At 42.0% G+C, this 17,286-nt stretch overlaps 1 protein-coding gene across 5 annotated transcripts in view; it reads left to right on the top strand.

Annotated features, from left to right (window-relative positions):
* The window catches only part of rtkna (rhotekin a), a 54,824-nt gene that overhangs the window by 27,121 nt on the left and 10,417 nt on the right, over positions 1-17,286 (top strand). For 4 of the 5 annotated variants that reach the window (XM_063489564.1, XM_063489568.1, XM_063489565.1 and 1 more), the window contains exon 2: positions 16,225-16,486. In XM_063489564.1, coding sequence (XP_063345634.1) covers positions 16,225-16,486 — 262 coding nt within the window. Of the gene's footprint in view, positions 1-1,370; positions 1,835-16,224; positions 16,487-17,286 lie in introns of those variants that run through there. The other variant, XM_063489567.1, reaches the window with a different exon arrangement.

The following is a 17,286-nucleotide window of genomic DNA, read 5'->3' on the forward strand; positions in this document are numbered from 1 at the left end:
CACACCTAATTCTGCCAGGACTCAACTGTGTTTTCCATTTCCGTCGGCCCGCAAATCACACTCATATATCATCAGCTGACAAGGTGATGCGCTCTGCTGCTCCACAACTTCCCAGACTGCCTGCATGGGTTAAGCAATGAGCAAAGGCAGTGGCAGGCATGCAAAGACAAAAATGCAGAGGGAGAACCATACATTTTTTTTTAGTTTGTCCAAATTGATAAGTTGCTCTGTCAGTGGAGTTACACATGCATGTCTACTTGTGTTGGCTGCCAGCTAATGTTATTTTATCCACATTGTGATGCCTTTATTGAAAAATTCAAGCTACAGTTAAGATTAAGCAGCTCATTAGTGCAATAATTTATAGTATGCTAGTAGTAGAGTGCCTGTAGTACATTATTTTTAATACTAAATAGTATTGCATAATGTTCTAATAGCATACATAAATGTGACTGTGCCTCTTATCAGAGAGTGACCTGCTGCATATAAATGAAATTCATTCCATTTATATGCTGAACTAGAAAAGCTGCATTTGTCAGTATGTCTCAGCTCTGTGGAGGTTTTGCAGCAGCAATTTCGTGCCCTCGAATTGTTTGCAAGCAGTTCATAAAATAAAACAAAGGATTTGTGTGACTTTTTCCTTTATTTTGCTTTCTTGAAAAATCTGTTATTAATGTATCCTGACTCTTATAACCACTCTCTATTTGAATTGCTGAAGCAAGAACATGAGAGAAGAAGGATGTTTTGTCTGTGCTGTGCAACAGTCCAAAACAGCATATTGACAGTGCTTGTGAAAAAAAAAGTTGAGTCATAACTTAAAAGAGAAAAAATCTCTTTGCCACAGTGTAGGCGGTGTAGGCACAAAGCAGCCACGTTAGATTTTACGAACACACTTACAACCCATTTCAACTTTTGGCCAAATTTGGAGCTGCCAAAAAATCCTGCTCTTGTCGCTTACTCCTAAATATTTTGTAAGATTTTGGAAGAGTCCCACTGGAAAAGAAATACGTGTCTGCGTAGAGGCCTCTGTATTTCATGACAACAAACTGCTGAACAGTTTTTTTTAGAGATATGTCTGACAGATTTATTTATATATATTTTTTATTATTATAAGCCAACAGCTTATAGGCCAACAAGTCATTTCTAATAATTTAAATTCCCGCAATCATTTTTTATTTTTATTTTTTTGGTGGGGGCAAATACCGGAAGTCGTTTTTTGGCATTACCCCATGGCAGTGTCCTTGTGATGCTGCTCCCAAGGGACCCGCGGAGGTCCCCGGACTCCGCATTGAGAGTCTTAAAATGACAGTTCACTTTTCTCTGCGCGCAGCTACACACAGATTACACACACACACACACACCCGCCTCCTCAGAAGCGGCTCTCGGTTGGTCCATCAGCCGGTCAGTCTTCATCCTTCCCTTGTGCTGGTGATGTTGTGTGTGTGTGCGCGAGTCCCGACTGGAGCAGCGGAGCTACTCGGACAGCGACAATGAAGACGGTATCGGGAATGAAGACGGCGCAGACGGGCTCAAACATATGACCGCCATTCGTTCTCCCCCCAAAACCAGCGAGCTTTGTGGTTTCTGCGCGGATTCTTAAAACTTCCAAAGTCAATCAGCGGTACCTATTTTCGGCTTTTCAGTGGATATTTCATCTTGCCCATAAATGGAGGTCCCTCAAAGAGAAAAACTGAGTTGAGATCTTTCACGTTGTGCGTGTGCGACACGCTGAACGGACCCTGCTGTTGCGTAAAGCCCCCGTGCTTCCAGTTTGGAGAGTTGGAGGAGAGCGGAGTGCTTCTCTTTGGTTAGGATGAACAACTCAAAGAATCAAAGGGTAAGGTTCGCTGCTTTGCTTACTGTGGAAAGGCTGACAGCGATTGCGATGGAATTGAAATTGTTGTTTGTATAGCCCAGTCACACTCTGGCTTGACCCACATGATCGTACACGAGCCCTAAAGAAGAAGCCCGTGTTGATAACGTGGTGCTTACTCTGCCAGAATGCCATCAGAATATTGAATGAGCCTATCTTGAATCAATAAGCTTTTTTTTGTTTTATCTTAAAATCACAACTTTTCCAAAATCGCTCTTTCTGGTGCCATGCTTTTAAACGTGTTGAAGAATATTGAAATAATAAACACTGTATGTACCAAAGTAAACAGTGATTGGCAGTAAGTAGAAGTTTACAAATGATCATAGGCGTTCGGCCATGGGAACAGTTATTATTAAAATAACAACATTTCCCACGGGCTCAATGACCTGTTCATTAGTAAAAGCAATACATCACTTGTTTTTATTTGGGGGTTTTTTTGTATAATGATACTGTGTGTACTATTACTAGGGCTGACAACTCAATTTATTATTGTGGCAGCACAGTGGCATCACCCAGCCTCTCAGAGTGAGAGAAACGTGACAACTGTGAGACTGACTGCAGTAATGACTTACTTCTCCCAGTCATCAACTTTTCCCTTCACTTGTGAACAAATCTTTCCTGAATGGCTCGAGTTGGCAGGACAGAATTAGCCACACTTACAAACTTAACATGGGCTTTGAGAATGCCCTCACATGTGAATGTTTTCACATCTCTAAAAAAAAAGACTGGTGTGGACTCCATGCCATACACAGTATATATATATTTATATATAATATATATAATTTCTGTTTTAGTTCACCATGCTTTCCACACAGACTAAGCCACAGGGAAAAAAAATATCACATGGAGTATGAGTACCAAAAAAGCTTTCCTCAGTATCCTATACTTTAAAGTACAGAGAGCCTGAGTGTGCCTAACAGGCACACACAGACTGCTAAGACCACTCGATGTCAATGTACGGATCAAAACAGCAGCATCGTTCTCTCTTCATGGCCTCACTTTGGTTACATGAAAAGTTGCTTCCTTTTGTCTGTGTGTGTGTGTGTGAGAGAGAGAGAGAGTGTGTGTTTAGATTTTCATTTCAAAGGTCACCTGCATCACTCATATCTGGATTGAAAGAACAAGACCGATGTGATCTTTCCACTCTTGACGTCCTTCTGTGTGTGTCTGTGCACACGCAGTGCATATAAAGCTCAAAGCAGTATGTGTTCACTTTGTCCTGACTACTGTTACAGCCACAGCCATCTCTGATCATTAGCACTGAAAAGGTCACAGATATGTCAGAGTTCTTCCTTAGTGAGACCGCATGGCACCGTCAATGCACAGTGTTCATGCTGATTGTTTCATTATTGTTATTAATGTTGTAAATAATGTTGTTAATCTTTTAGGGATGTTGCTATTTGATGTACAGTTTTATATGCTGATCTTAAACAGATTCTTCTTGCTTTTAAGTGCATATCGTGTTGTGCATTTCAGCGCCTTTGCTATTATACAAGGAGGAAAAAATTCAGCATCCTGTGCCATTTCCCTAGCCGAGGAATCTTTGGGCCCTTGTCTTACGATCAATAACCACTTACTGCAGAGGAGCTCTCTGCAGTCAAATCTCTGCCTGTCCACAGCCTTCTATATCTCCCTCTCTCGCTGTCTCTATCGAGATGTGAATCTCCAGTGTCTCTTCTGGTTGTATCTGCCTGCCTTTCCTTTTCCACTTCCCTCCCCAGTCCTCATTCACCTTTGCAGTCACGTGTTATTTCCTTGCTGGCCTGTCTCTGGATTGCTGGATAGAGGTCATTCGGTTTCCAGTGCTGATATTGTCCATTGCTTTTTCGCTATAGGAGGTGGGGCTGCAAGAGAGAAACACAGGGGGGAACTGCAGCCCATTACTCTGTGTACTCCATAGTACGACAGCAGTTGTGGAGTAGTGTGTGTGTGTGTCTGTGTGTGTATGAGAGAGTAAACCTCTCTCATTGAGCTTCTTGTCTAAGAAATTGTAAGAAAAATGAGCCACTTATACCATACTCCACCACAATATTGCCTTGCCGCCCACCCAATTATAGATCTTTTAACTCCAACTCATTCATATACACCCTTTCTCTCCCCCCCCTGGGGTTTCTTACTTTCCCACAGTCTTCTTGCCAGCTTCAGTCCTCCTCTCTGGCTTTCGCATTCTGGCTTCATTGCCCAAACGAACGCTAAACAAAGCAACTTCTAAAACTGGCTCAACGTGCCATGGCAGCACTCTCTTAGTAAATTTCATTACAAATTTAATTTCTTCACAAGTGCCCCAGAATGAAAGAAGAAGAGGCAAAAGCAAGAAAATAGATCAGACTAGATTGAGCCACAGTGACATACCCGTGTAGTCTAAGAATCACACTGGAAGGCGTGTATTTTTGTTACACAATAGACAGGTGGTTCAGTGTGATGATGCAGATGAAGTAGATGAGGACAAGTGTGATGGACAATCATAAGTAAGGCAGGTAAACAAAGAGACAGACAATTAAGGAAGGGTGATAACCACACGATGCAGAAAGAGATTGTCAGAGGATTGATGGTCATTGAGGAAAGAGCTAAATCCCAGACAGCTCATCAGACAAGCTCATCAGACAAGTGGATCACAGTCAGGCTCAATCCACGTCCATCTATCACGTCTGTCTAAGGAAACAGATGCTGATCTGTCAGCCGTTTACACATCCCTACCTGACAGGCCATCTTCTTCCTGCTACTAGAGGTAAACCAATGGATTTTCATATGCCAATATAATAACAGCTTGTAGCCAATTAATTTATCTTTTTTCCCCCTTAGAGTCAGTCATTTATATTGAGAGAAGCTCGATATTCTGAGCAAACACAGCCTGTCTGTCTTTTATGCAGAGGCAGCATGTTTTCAGTAGAGCAGCAGTTTGCTTTCACCATTATAGCTCGCTAATGGCATACCATAACCAGGTATAAATTATGTACCTGAAGGTGCAAAATGGCATCTTACTGTGTACGGAGCCTCATTGCGAAATAGTGATGCTCACAGATACATGTACACAGAGGTCACTTAACTAAGTTGAGAATAAGACCTTGATGATTCATGGGAGAAGACAAGCTTGTCTTATCAGGTTTGTTTGTCTTCTTTTTTCTCTGCATCTACGCAGTCAGTCAACTTTTTGGTTATGTTTGCTCAGAGGAATTGCTCTTGTGGTGCTGATGGGACCGCAAAATGAGCACCATCATACACAATAGATATGTGGAGATCACATGCGATGGATAATCCATCTTTCAACCCGTTCCCATGAGCCTCTGATGAAATGCTAGCATGGCTGTATAGAATCAATAGTAATAATAATATGAAAGATTTAGACTCCCTCGCTCACAAAAAGTAAACACATTCTCCCCACACATCGTGTCGCTCACAAGATATTGCGAGCTACGATGAAATCTTGCAGACATGTTGTGTCTGTGTGCCTCACACGTGTGATAGAGGATAGAAAATATTGGATTTTGCTCAGCAAGTAATATGGAAAAAGGATGGGCACACATGCTTACTAATTTTGAAATGTCCTGCTCTTATCAGCTGTGTAATGTATTTAAGTGCATGTATTTGTCTCTCTGTACGAGGGTTTCTGTGGACTGGAGTAGAGCCTCCATAAATACTTTAGCCTTGAGCAGTGAGTGACCCGTGACCTCTGTCTTTTTACAGCTTAACCAGTTCTGATATTTTTAGATATACTGGGCCAATAGCCAAGCATGTTCCCTAAGTTTGAATTATCAAGTTAATGTTTACGTTTCAGTGTTTAAAACCATATTTTACTCTAAACAAGACAGGAAACCTTTCTCAGATGGAGATCTGTGAGCAATTTACAGTTGAAACCAATTGCAGTAGTTACTAAGGAACTTCCATCACTTTTTCTTTAACTTGGATGAATACCAGCACAAGTGGCTGTCCGATATTTTATCAAAGGTCTTTAAGCAGTGAGCGTGGCCACGTCCTCTTTTTCTGGCAGCTGTGGCTCATGATGTAGAGCAGGTTGTCCACCGAGTAGTGGTCTGATCACCGGCTCATTATGTGTGTATAAGAATGTGTGAATGTACCTTGCAGCAGCATGCACTCTGTGATGTCAATAAGACTGGAAAAGCACCATATAAATACACTCCGTACATCATTATTATCAGTTTCAAGTGAGCTAAAATGTTTCTGAATTGTCTGTGCACATTGAGAATAGTGCACCTAACCTTTCCAGATAAATGCCTGCTTATTTCCTGACAGGATGTGAGGACAAATGGGATTCAACGTGAGATCTAATGCAGGAGCCTGGGAAGCACAGTCCAGCCCGACTTGTGTGTGTGCGTTTACTTCCAGTAGATTTACATGTCAGCAGAAAAAGGCCGTACAATGTTCTGTTCAAGCTAAATAAATTGTCGAATTGTCTGTCTCCTTGTGGATTCTCTCTTTGAAGATAAATGCTTGAGTGAATGACTGAGCGGAAGTTTTTTCGTTCTTTCGTGTGTGTGGATGTAAATACGAACACCTCGCCGTCACCACTAGTCTGTTAAAGATGTTCTGTACGGCAGAGATAAGAAGCGCACGCGGACACGCGCGCATTTGCCGCGATTAATTATGCTCCTCATGCTCTTGTTCTTTTCGCTTTTCAATCTCAGTTGCCCTTATCCGCCTTCTTGCCTTCCCGACTCATTTTCTCACTGTCTGTCACTAAACTGACACACATTTGTGTGCACACATGCACAGGGAGACTCCATGGGTTAATGTGGACCATTAGAAACCAGAGCAGACTGTAAGTGCTGTAAAGTGGCGCACAGGCAGGCTCGTGGACTGTAAGTGGCTCTCACTTTACATGTGTTTCCCATGACATTGATATGACTTTCATTAATCAAGCCACTGAAACAAATACTGCTTTTACTATCTGTGATACCTCCCTTAGCGCTTGGATCTTGGAGTGTGGCTCTTTCAGAATGCTGTTAATTAAGGATACCTCATAACATAACCTATTTTTTAATATAATTTTTATATATTACAGTAGATAGTAAAGGCAGGTAGATCATAATGCCTCTTTTTATCATCTTAAAAGCTAGAGTCAGCCCCTGCACACTGACACATGCACACACAGCTTCCAGCCTCATCTGTCCCCTTTTTTTTTTGGTCATTTCACCCTCAGGGCAAAGAGCCAGGGTCAGTGCAGTGATATCTAGTTCTTCTCTAAGTCAGCTCAGTAATCCAGCAACTTCATGAATATTATAATGAACTCATTTCAGAGCTCTTGCTTGTCGATAGTGGTTCACGGACACACATACACAAATACGGGAGGACACATTTGTTCTGCCTTGTTAGCACGTCTTCTTCTTTATCTTTCTAGTTTATAAAACCTACGTGGCGAATAAAAAGTATCACCTCCCCTACACCGGATCTCACATGGGCCAGGCTCATGAGGTTATATACACATGCAGGCATATAGTCTAAATAAGTGGAGGGCTAGAAGCATTCACTTTTCAGATTTACCCACATTAGTATGGTCTTGGCCACGCATGCATAAAACTCAACTGAATCACTCTGTGCGTGTCTGCTGTACAGGAAAGAGAGCGCAAGACAACAGGGGGAAGTGTTTGTCAGGCTTAAATGCTAGTTAGGCCAGCTCAGCTAATTAGCCCAGATTTCCTCGTCCTGATTCAGAGAAGGAAAGCTCTGGATTACTGAGTGTGTATCTCCAAAAATGTGCAAGGCTGTTGAAACTCGAGGGATTTGCAAAAGTCAGCTAATGAGAGCTTCACAATTCACTTCGAGTGTTTTGATTGGTTTCTAATAGTGAGATAACTAGTCACCCCTCACCCACGCTGAGGATGAAAAGAAGCTTAATGGTATGGGACCCAGCAGGAGGTGCCTCTCTCTTTCAGTAACCTGCTACTGTGACCTCTTGGCCTTCTAAACTCTCCCTTTGTGCCTTTAAGCTGCTCCTCATTTGCCATTTGTCCCAGTGCCCCCCACCCACCCCCAGATTAATACTCCATCCTGTGACCTCATAAACATTACAGCCGCACAATATTTCCATCTCATGACAGACTGAAGGGCGTCGCAGAAAGGTTGAAAAAATGAAACACCCGATTCAAGTAAATCATGTAGTACTGTTGACCAGACAAAGCAAACGTGAAAAAAGAGGGCAAATATTTTAGCCTGTCAACCTGAAAATGTGAACATCACATCTAGGTCCTGTCCTTGCGTCCTCCTCCTTTTCCCACACCCATCTGGGGTGTGAGGTAATGTGTCATTCTGAGAGCCATCAGTCAGTATAACAAATGTGCACGCACACGCCAAAGTTCTTAGGAGATTCAGATGAATGTTTTTCAAGGGAAAGTGTTGTGTCACCTTCCTCGTTCAGGCCCTTCACAGCCATATATTAGCTTGAGCGCTAAGTGACACAGCCAACTTCCGTTCACAGACTAACACTTCTCTTCAAACCTCAACTTCAGGTGATGGGAAACGAACAGGCTCTGAAAACATGTGAAAAATTCCTGCACGGTGCGGATTAAAATGTCACGTCGTTCTTTTTTTTTTCTTTTGCCTCATGTGGGTCTGTTAAAGGGATTAAATCCCTTTTCCTGTATCACCCCACTTCGATATGTACTGGCAGAGTCCTCTCGTTGAAAGACATCAGAGTGGTCTTTGATCATCAGCTTAAAAAGACCTGCTTCATACCAATTCCTCTTTCCAACCCCCTTTTTTTCCTCATTCTCTGCCCGGGTCTTTGGTTTACAGGAAAAGCCAGCTAATCGGTTAATAATAATGTGTCAACTTAATAGTCAGTGGCTGTTTCAACATGCAGTGCACAACACTTGCTGTGTTGATAAGGTGTCCCTGATGCAGTTACAATTTTTGCTGAGTGTGTGTGCTTTTTTGTAATTTGTTAACTGCTTCCTGCAGCTGCCAGACAGTTCAGTCAGCCAATTACTATCATTAGGGTTCCTCTGTGACTGTTTGATCGGAAAGAAGGCTGCTTGCTCTGTCCCCTAATTCTCCTAATTCTAAATATGCAGATTGTGTTTTCTTCATTTTATTGAAGCACTACCCAAGAATATGATTATTACCCTAACATTTCTTACAGAAGTTTTTTCGTAATGTTTTTGTAGCACTGCTTTTAGATTCGGGCTTATGAATCTAAAAGGATTTACAATCCGCTCATTTGTGTCGGGACATGGCATTATTTCGTGTTTTGAATGCGCCCCACTTTGTTCCCTCTGGTCCTGGCGAAGTGAAATAGAAGAGAAGCAGGAGGGGGTGCTGCTGTTATTAGTGTTCTTGTGCTGCCGATATTCATAACAAAGTACCCCGCGTGATGAATGTATATCTGTTTTTCCAGCCTGCGGTTATTTACGAGTCTGGTCTGGAAACTGTGTGAGGTTTTTCATAAATCTATACTGTGCAGGCCTGTTACTTACATGCTGGGAGACCACACACACACGCATGCTGTAGATACACTGTCCGAAATGCAGGTGCACATATATATCCAGCTGTTATCACCACCTATATGCTGACTTTTAAATAATGCAAACCCGGGTTTAGTGTGCGCAGCCATGTAAGAGCAGTCAACCTCTAGAGTCTCTATAAATTGCTGAATGATCACTGCTTGGCAGACTCTTAGCTCCCTGCACTCTCTTGAACTTCCAAACAAATTTGTTTTATAGCCCAAAATTCACTCCACCGTTGTTCTCCTTAGGGCAGGTTGCCAAAAAAACAAGTACACTTGCAAGTAAAGAATGCACCGATAGAACAAATACACACTGATGCGCCTGCATTTGGTTCTTTGCATACAAAGCAGGCATATCCCTGCACCTTAAAGCGTGATTTAGGACACAGGCGTATGCATATCATTTCTTTCTTTAGCACTTTCTTCTCTGGCTCCACCCAGTCTGCGCAGGGACCCAGCTGCAGTATAACATACTGCCTTTGTGTGAGAACAGCTGGCTGCAAAGTCACTTGGACACGCTCTCACACACAGACGCAGTGCTCACGCAGATACGCATGTAGTTTTCCGTGCGAGCAGAGATGAAACGGTCTCTGCTGTTTGGCAAATAATTGAATGCATAAGCTTTTGGGAAGAGAGGGAGTTCGTGGTGATTAAGCTATAAGAGCAACCCCATAACAAATCACCTCTGTGATGACATCAGCATGTTGGCACCTAGACCTGCATACACTGGCGCATTTTGCCTCAAGTGAGGGCCCAGGGAGTGAGTAAGTGTTAAGTGCGTCCTGCCAATGGAACAGGCTTGGACTGCTTTGTAGCCAGCTTCGCTGTCATAAAAGCAGCATACACTCCACCCATTTCTGCTTCTCTGCTATCTTTCACGACCAGTACCAAACCAGTTCCCTTCAGTGTTGTTGTGCTCTGGCTTCTCTGCACCAGCTAGACTCTGAAAGACTGTAGGGATATTGTCTGATGAATGCAGTCATTGTTTTTCAGTGGTTTAGGTTTGGTTTTGGGATTGTTTTTTGGAGGGTTTTTTTTTCCTGTCTGCTCCTAATCTTACTCCAGTCTACATGTTATGTAAACAGTCATACATATGTGCATGGAATGCATTTTTCATGTGCACTGGTATTTGTCTGTACACAAGTATAACAGTGGAGTCTGCTGTTACTGCCTTCTGGTTCCCTAACATCCCAACACACTTCCTTTTATGCATTTATCCACAGTCTAGCCATTCTGCTTCCTCAATTTTTTAAACTCCTTTCTCCCTATGTCTGTATCTTCCTTCTCATTTTTCATTCTCTCAACTGATTTGCTATTGATTTTTTTTTTTACTTCTCTTCATTCATCTCTTACTTTTTTCTTCTTTTTTTTTAACCCTGTCAGCTCTCTCCATCCTTAGCATAGCTTACAGCCATGCTCTGGGTGTGGGAGAGGAAGAGGGTAAGCAAGAGGGAAAGTAGCGGAAGAGGGTGGAGAGGAAGGCGAGGCACATAGTTGTGGCTGGCTAATTGAAAGCCAGCAGTTTGGTCAGTAAAGTCCCAACGTATGGGAGTGGTCAGGAATTTGCTAGCCTGGGTTTTGTGTGGATGTGTGTGTGTGTGTGTGTGTGTGTGTGTGTGTGTGTGTGTGTGTGTGTGTGTGTGTGTGTGTGTGTGTGTGTGTGTGTGTGTGTGTAATAAATCCAGAGCACATTTGTGTCAGTCTGAAAGTCTGTGGCCATAAAGATTGACAGATTGTGGGTGTTTTTGTGAGTGCCTGCGCAAGACCATTTCCCTGTTTTTGTGTGTGTTTCAGTCCTGCTGATGCTATTGTTCACAGTTATCATCATCATCATCATCACCACCACCACCTCTTTTAAATCTGCCTCTTTCCCTTTTCTGCTAACCTTTTTTTTCTTTGGCCAGTCAGCTGTGGTGTTCGTTCACAAGGAGTTAAGAGTCAGCAAAGAAAGAAAAGGTTGTATGGTTCAGTGGTCTTAAGAGAAATCATTCTTTGTACTGGTGAAGGATACTCGTTCCATCCCAGTTTACACAATCGCCTTTGTGTACTCTTATCCCCTTACAGGGTGAGGCGAGCAGGAGGACAATATTTACTGCTGGTATCATCATTGATTTCTGTGGTATATACTACATGTTTCAGACATCCCACGCTTCACTGTGAACATGCTAGGGACGCAGTAATGTAACAAGACTACAGGGTCCACACTGCAGCCACGCTGTCAGCTCTGTGAGTCTACGCGTGGGCAGAGCGGTCACTGAATATTAGAATATTAGCGCTCTAACATGCTTACACTGACCGTTAGATATGCTCAACATATGTGTGTAGCGTTTTAGGATAATTAAGCAGAGGGATTCATCCTGTTACCTGTGAACATTCTTCCCGACCTAGTATTAACTGTTCATCCTGCCCTGCGTGACTTTCACCCACAGGCTATTATTATTATGTAATAACCCTAACCCCTAGGTCTAATCCCACGCTTTAACTACGGCCGTCTGGCCTGTGTAGAGATAGAGGTTAGAGGTCAAGGGTCAGCGATCTGAACAGGAAAGGCTATTCATGCAGAACAGCACATCGTAAACAAACCATTACACACCATCTGCAGCGGCGTCAAATCCCAGAGCAGCGCGTGTGTCTGTGCTTGTTTGTGTAGGTGTGCGTGTTGGTGTCTCTGTGATCACACCCACAGACACGCAAGTGAGGATCAACACAGCCAGACGGGGACAGAGAGGTGACAGAAAGTGACCATCTGGTAGCCACTGAGGCATCAAATTACCTGCTGAAAGGTTACATTAGCATTATGCATATACTGTGTGTGCCATAATGACGCTTTTTAAATAGTTCCATTATCGAACAATTATCTGCAACCCAGCAGAGTTACAATCTGAGGAAAAACAATTTGTGGTTTAAATGAAATATTTAGACAGGAAGGACTGCCATGAAATTTGGCACAGATGATTTGATGAACCCTGTAAACATCACTGATAACCAAATCTATCTACAAAGGGCTAGCAGCAGGTCACACTTTACTCTTGCCTTTATTAAATGTCTTATCATCTGGAGGACAGATTAGCACATTCATGATGAATCCTGTTGTTTTGAACACGGAGAGTGTTTTCCTCTAATACCGCAATCAGATTGATTTCTGTGGTTTTGAGAAAAATGTGTCACCCACTAGAGCCAGCAGCTTTGTGTGGCTGGATACATAATTCTGGTGCGCATATTTATTTCTCCCTTGGGGTAATTTTTAATCACTCTGGTGATTCCCTTGATGTTTTGTCTGGGGTGTATAACAAGTAAAAATTCCTATTTATGTACTCAGTTTGACTAAATACTATAACACTAAATGATTTCCCATCTGTTTCAGCTTTGCTTTGCATCAGGCTCTTTGTCTTTTCCTCCCCGCACATCAGCAAATATGAGCGTCTTAAATTGAGATGCATTACACAGCAAACTTTATGCTTTCTTAGGGTTGGCATGCTGGTAGCATTTAGCCCTAAGCACCACTAAACCTCACAGAGCTTCTAACATTGTTGCTACACATACCTTTACAACATCTAAATGGCCAACCTCTTAATTATGCGATTTTCTTCCTTTAACCATTAAGCTTTGAAAAGACTCATGTCTTCATTCATGTTTCTTCTTTTTCCCTCTTCACCCCTGCTCATTTACAGAGCTTTCTGCTTAATTACCTCTACAGCAGAGTTGTTATATAAACAAGCACCTTTTTCCTCTTGCCAAATCTTTGTCTCTTTAGCTGCCACTTTTGTTTTCCATCAACCCTTCAGTTTTTCGTCATTCTTGCTCATCTTCCTCACCGCGATCCTTTGTACCTAACCTTTTAAAAATCTAATCAAATTTTTTGTTACTTTTGTTCTTTCTTTTCTCAATTCTTCCCCTTCACAGTTTCCTCTCTTCTCCTCTCGTTCTCCACCCACACATTTCACCCTGTCAACACGTATCTCCTCCTTTTGTCTCTGTTCCTCTTTTCTGCTGTTTTCCTCAAGATTCTCCCTGTTTCCTCTGACAGCTCCGCTTCCCGTCTGTGTCTCTGCTTGATACTCAGCATGCCCTGCATCCCTGTCGCCTAACCACCCTTCCTTCATCTTCGTTCTTTCTTCTGTCCATGCTGCCATCATCACAGGCAGTCAGAAATGCCCACTGGTCTAACACCTGCCGCTCTGAACACACAGGGTGTGTGAGTTTGCAAGGTTGTGTTTGTCCACGCCTCTGAGTATTTATGAAAGATCATGAAAAGAAAATGAGTTTAATGTCGATTTGTTATGGCATGTGTATGTCTGTGTTGTTAAGTGTTGAAATCAGTCTGTTTTTTGTACCCTACTGGCCTGACGTAGAGCCAGACTTCTGGATTAGACGTGGATCTAGGCTGCGTGAATTCTATTCTGAGATCCCCAGAAGGAAAAGCCTGTTAAATTAGCAGCTATAAATACAGGACTTCCTCCCAGCAGGTCACTCTAAGACCTACTGCACCGACCTGGACTATGATGACAATTTCTTTGCTCCCTATGTATGTGTGAGTGTGTGTTTTTTATGGGAGTGTATGCATTCTTGAGAGTTGTCCAGGCAGGCTTACATCTAGTGCTGCATGTGTGGTTTGTGGCATTACTGCTAACAAGGACATTGGGCTTTCACTCTTGCTTTACCCATATAACATAAAAAAAAGATCCAGTAATTTTATCACTAACTTACTCATTGCCTGCATTCACATATAACCTGTAACCTGTAGCACATGATAAATAAGTGAAATGTCTACGTTAGGCATCTCAAGCATCAAGAACATTCTGTTACATGTAGCTTGGTATCATGGAAAGTTTGGCATAAAATTTCACATTTTACTGCAAATTCTTTTGTTTTTCACATGCATTTTAATGCCATGTATACTACTGTGCAAATGTCTTGAGCCACTCCCTTTTTATAGTGGTCCTGGGTAATAGTTCTTTCAGCTATTTGTTTATTTTCAATCAATTTTCAATGTTAATATTTTGTTATATCTTTTCATGGGACAACATTGAAGATATGACACTTTAGTACAATGTAAAGTAGTCAGTGTACAGCTTGTATAACAGTGTAAATTTGCTGTCCCCTCTAAATAATTCAGCACACAGCCATTATTGCCTAAACTGCTGCAAAGTAAATGCTCATCAAACAGTGCTTGACCTTGAAAATTAAAATTTCCTCTTGTACCTCATAGTCATCCAGTAGGTATCTGTTATGTTTATACTGTTGTTATAATTTGATCACCTTGATTTTTGCAGTCAAGAGTGCTGTAATTGTTTTTGGGGCAGTGAAAGCGTTTATTTAATGATGGGGGCTATTTGTTTAGCCACGTTGTGTTTAACAGCTGCAGTGTAGATTGTGCACGACTCTAGAGTGATAATTATCTCACTGCTGTGCCTGATAATTCTTCTGTTAGAGTGTTTCTGTGGATAAATCTCACATTCATCCCTTTTTAATGTGATATCCTGTTATTGTAGCAAGTAAGGAGCAAGTTCTGCTGGAGTGCTTATGACAGACAGTGTTTTTGGTGGTTTCTTCTAGGCAAGGAGTTATTTAATTCATGTATGATTTATAATTTCTAGTATAGCTTTCACCACCATGCAGAAACAATGTGGTCATATCCTAAGAAGCATTTATTTCAGTGCAGCGGTTAATTACACAAAACCTCAGGTTGTAGTGCAGTCCAGCGAGAATCTGCGTCCAAATGTGAACTTTCCCATTGAAATCAAATTCATTCCCCTCCTGCTGGCTCTCTGCTGAACAAAAGTGACTCATTCTTAAAGAGAGAAAGAGAGAGAGAGAGCCAGGTAGAAAGGAGAAAGAGCATGTGGAGGACAAGAAAGAAAAGCCGATTGAGGACGGTGGAGTGGAACGGATGGGGTGTAAGAGGAGGTGAATGTAGAAAGGCTTAAATGAAAAGAATAAAAAATTCATAGGAATCAGACAGAGAGAGAAGATAAATGAGTAATATTGGAGTAGCGGAGAAAGGACGAGGCATTTATCAGGCAGAGAGAGGGCTCGGAGCATTAGAGGTTATATTTGAGGACAGCGGATTCTTGTTAATGTATCGCGGGAGATGGCGAGCAGACACGCTCTCACACACCTGCTTCAGCAGTCAGGGAGAGGTTGAACACTATCTGCTTAACAATAATAATAATAATAATAACAGATTGTTTTCAATTTAAAGATAACCTTACAGTTCTATACTTAACTGGAATTTACACAAATGCTTTTGCAGGCAGGGTGGATTAGCATGAACCCTTAAGCTTAGTCAAACTTTTCTTTTTCTTGAGCTTCGTTTGATTCCTGCGTTTATTTTTGTGTTTGTGAATACTTGCAACTACTGTACATCTACATTGTGTTTTCATTTCTGAGCAAAGTTAAAGTTTGGGGGTTTATTTTGATAGCGCAGTACTGTTTTTTCTTTGGGAAATCTTTTTGAAATCAGTTTAAAATTGCAAAGTACATATGTGCACATTTGAGTATCTGGGGGTTTTCATTCGGGACACAAACTTTCAGTGTTTGATGGCTTCATTCTTTATCTCCCAACTTGAGAGTTACCGCTCCGTCTGTGTGAGTGTATGCCAAGTGACTTTGCACTAAATGATTCAACATGGACGTGTCTGCTCAGCAGGGGTGTGGGCTCATTGTTAAGAGGGCTAAAGGCCATGCACACACATACACAAACTAATGCAAACAGACTCTTTGCTTGAAATTGTCATTTCTAACCCTTTTTGTGCCTTTATTTCTCCCAAAAACATCATTTTTTAAAATGTCTATCAGTGAGAAGTGAATCTATTGTGTACCTCACTTTCAAATGGGTCTTCATTACTCATAAATGCCTGTTGTCCCGCTCTTGCCCCTGCTCTCGTCTTTGCAGGACAGCGACATTCAGAAGAAGATTGATCATGAGATACGAATGCGTGATGGAGCCTGCAAGCTGCTGGCTGCCTGCTCCCAAAAAGACCAGGCTTTGGAAGCGGCAAAGAGTCTACAGACATGCAGCACGCGTATCATGGCCTACATGTCAGAACTGCAGAGGATGAAGGAGGCTCAGGTCATGCAGAAAGCCACACGCAGATCATCAGATGCAGGGCCGATGGACGACAGGCTCCCATGTAAAGGAAAAGTCGCCATCTCAGGTGAGAAATAAACAAAAGCATTTATTTCTGAGAGAAAAGTGATTGGAGAAGGTTCAGGGCGGAAATTTCCCCAGCATTTTGGAAGATTTTGAGAAAGCTTTTAACGTTATTTTATCATTTAAATGTGGCACTGTTGTTGCCAAGAGACTGTGACCAGCAGTAAAAGGAGGAAATGGATCAAATTTAAGCTTCCTCTTATTGCTGTAATTTAATGCCGAGCTGCTCTCATCAGCCTTTAATAGCGGATGTTTCATTTTTAAATTACTTTGTACTTTCTGACTTGCTGCTGTCCACCACATTGATGAAAGATCACTCTGGAGATCAAGACAGTCAGATCAAATTTTACTGTCATTTTGTCTACTTGTAGAATGCAATGTAAGTAAACAAAGACATTATTGTAATGATTTACACATTCACCCAGCAAGCGAATGATCCGTGGTACAGTCACGGGATGTGGCACAAATGCCTTTGCAGTTGCATCAGGAAGGGTAAAAATCTGCCAAATCAAGCATGCGGTGCTACCTGCTGTGGTGACCCTTTGTGAATAAGGGAGCAGCCAAAAGAAGCTTATTGAGATTCTTAAGAATAAAAATCCTCCATATTTTTACTCTTAAACTCTGTGACAATAAATCTGCATTATTCCCAGTAAACCGGGGCTTCATGCAGCCCCTCGGTTCATCAGTTCAGTTCTGTCTGGAACAAGTTATTTTAGCTCTTGTCGCTTTAAGGCTCCCTGCCATAAAATTCCACATTATTCCAACTGGCAGTCCCTCATAAGTGGAAGATTTGAACAGCAGGCG

Source organism: Pelmatolapia mariae, linkage group LG12 (genome assembly GCF_036321145.2).
Source record: "Pelmatolapia mariae isolate MD_Pm_ZW linkage group LG12, Pm_UMD_F_2, whole genome shotgun sequence".
NCBI classification, from domain to species: Eukaryota; Metazoa; Chordata; class Actinopteri; order Cichliformes; family Cichlidae; genus Pelmatolapia; species Pelmatolapia mariae.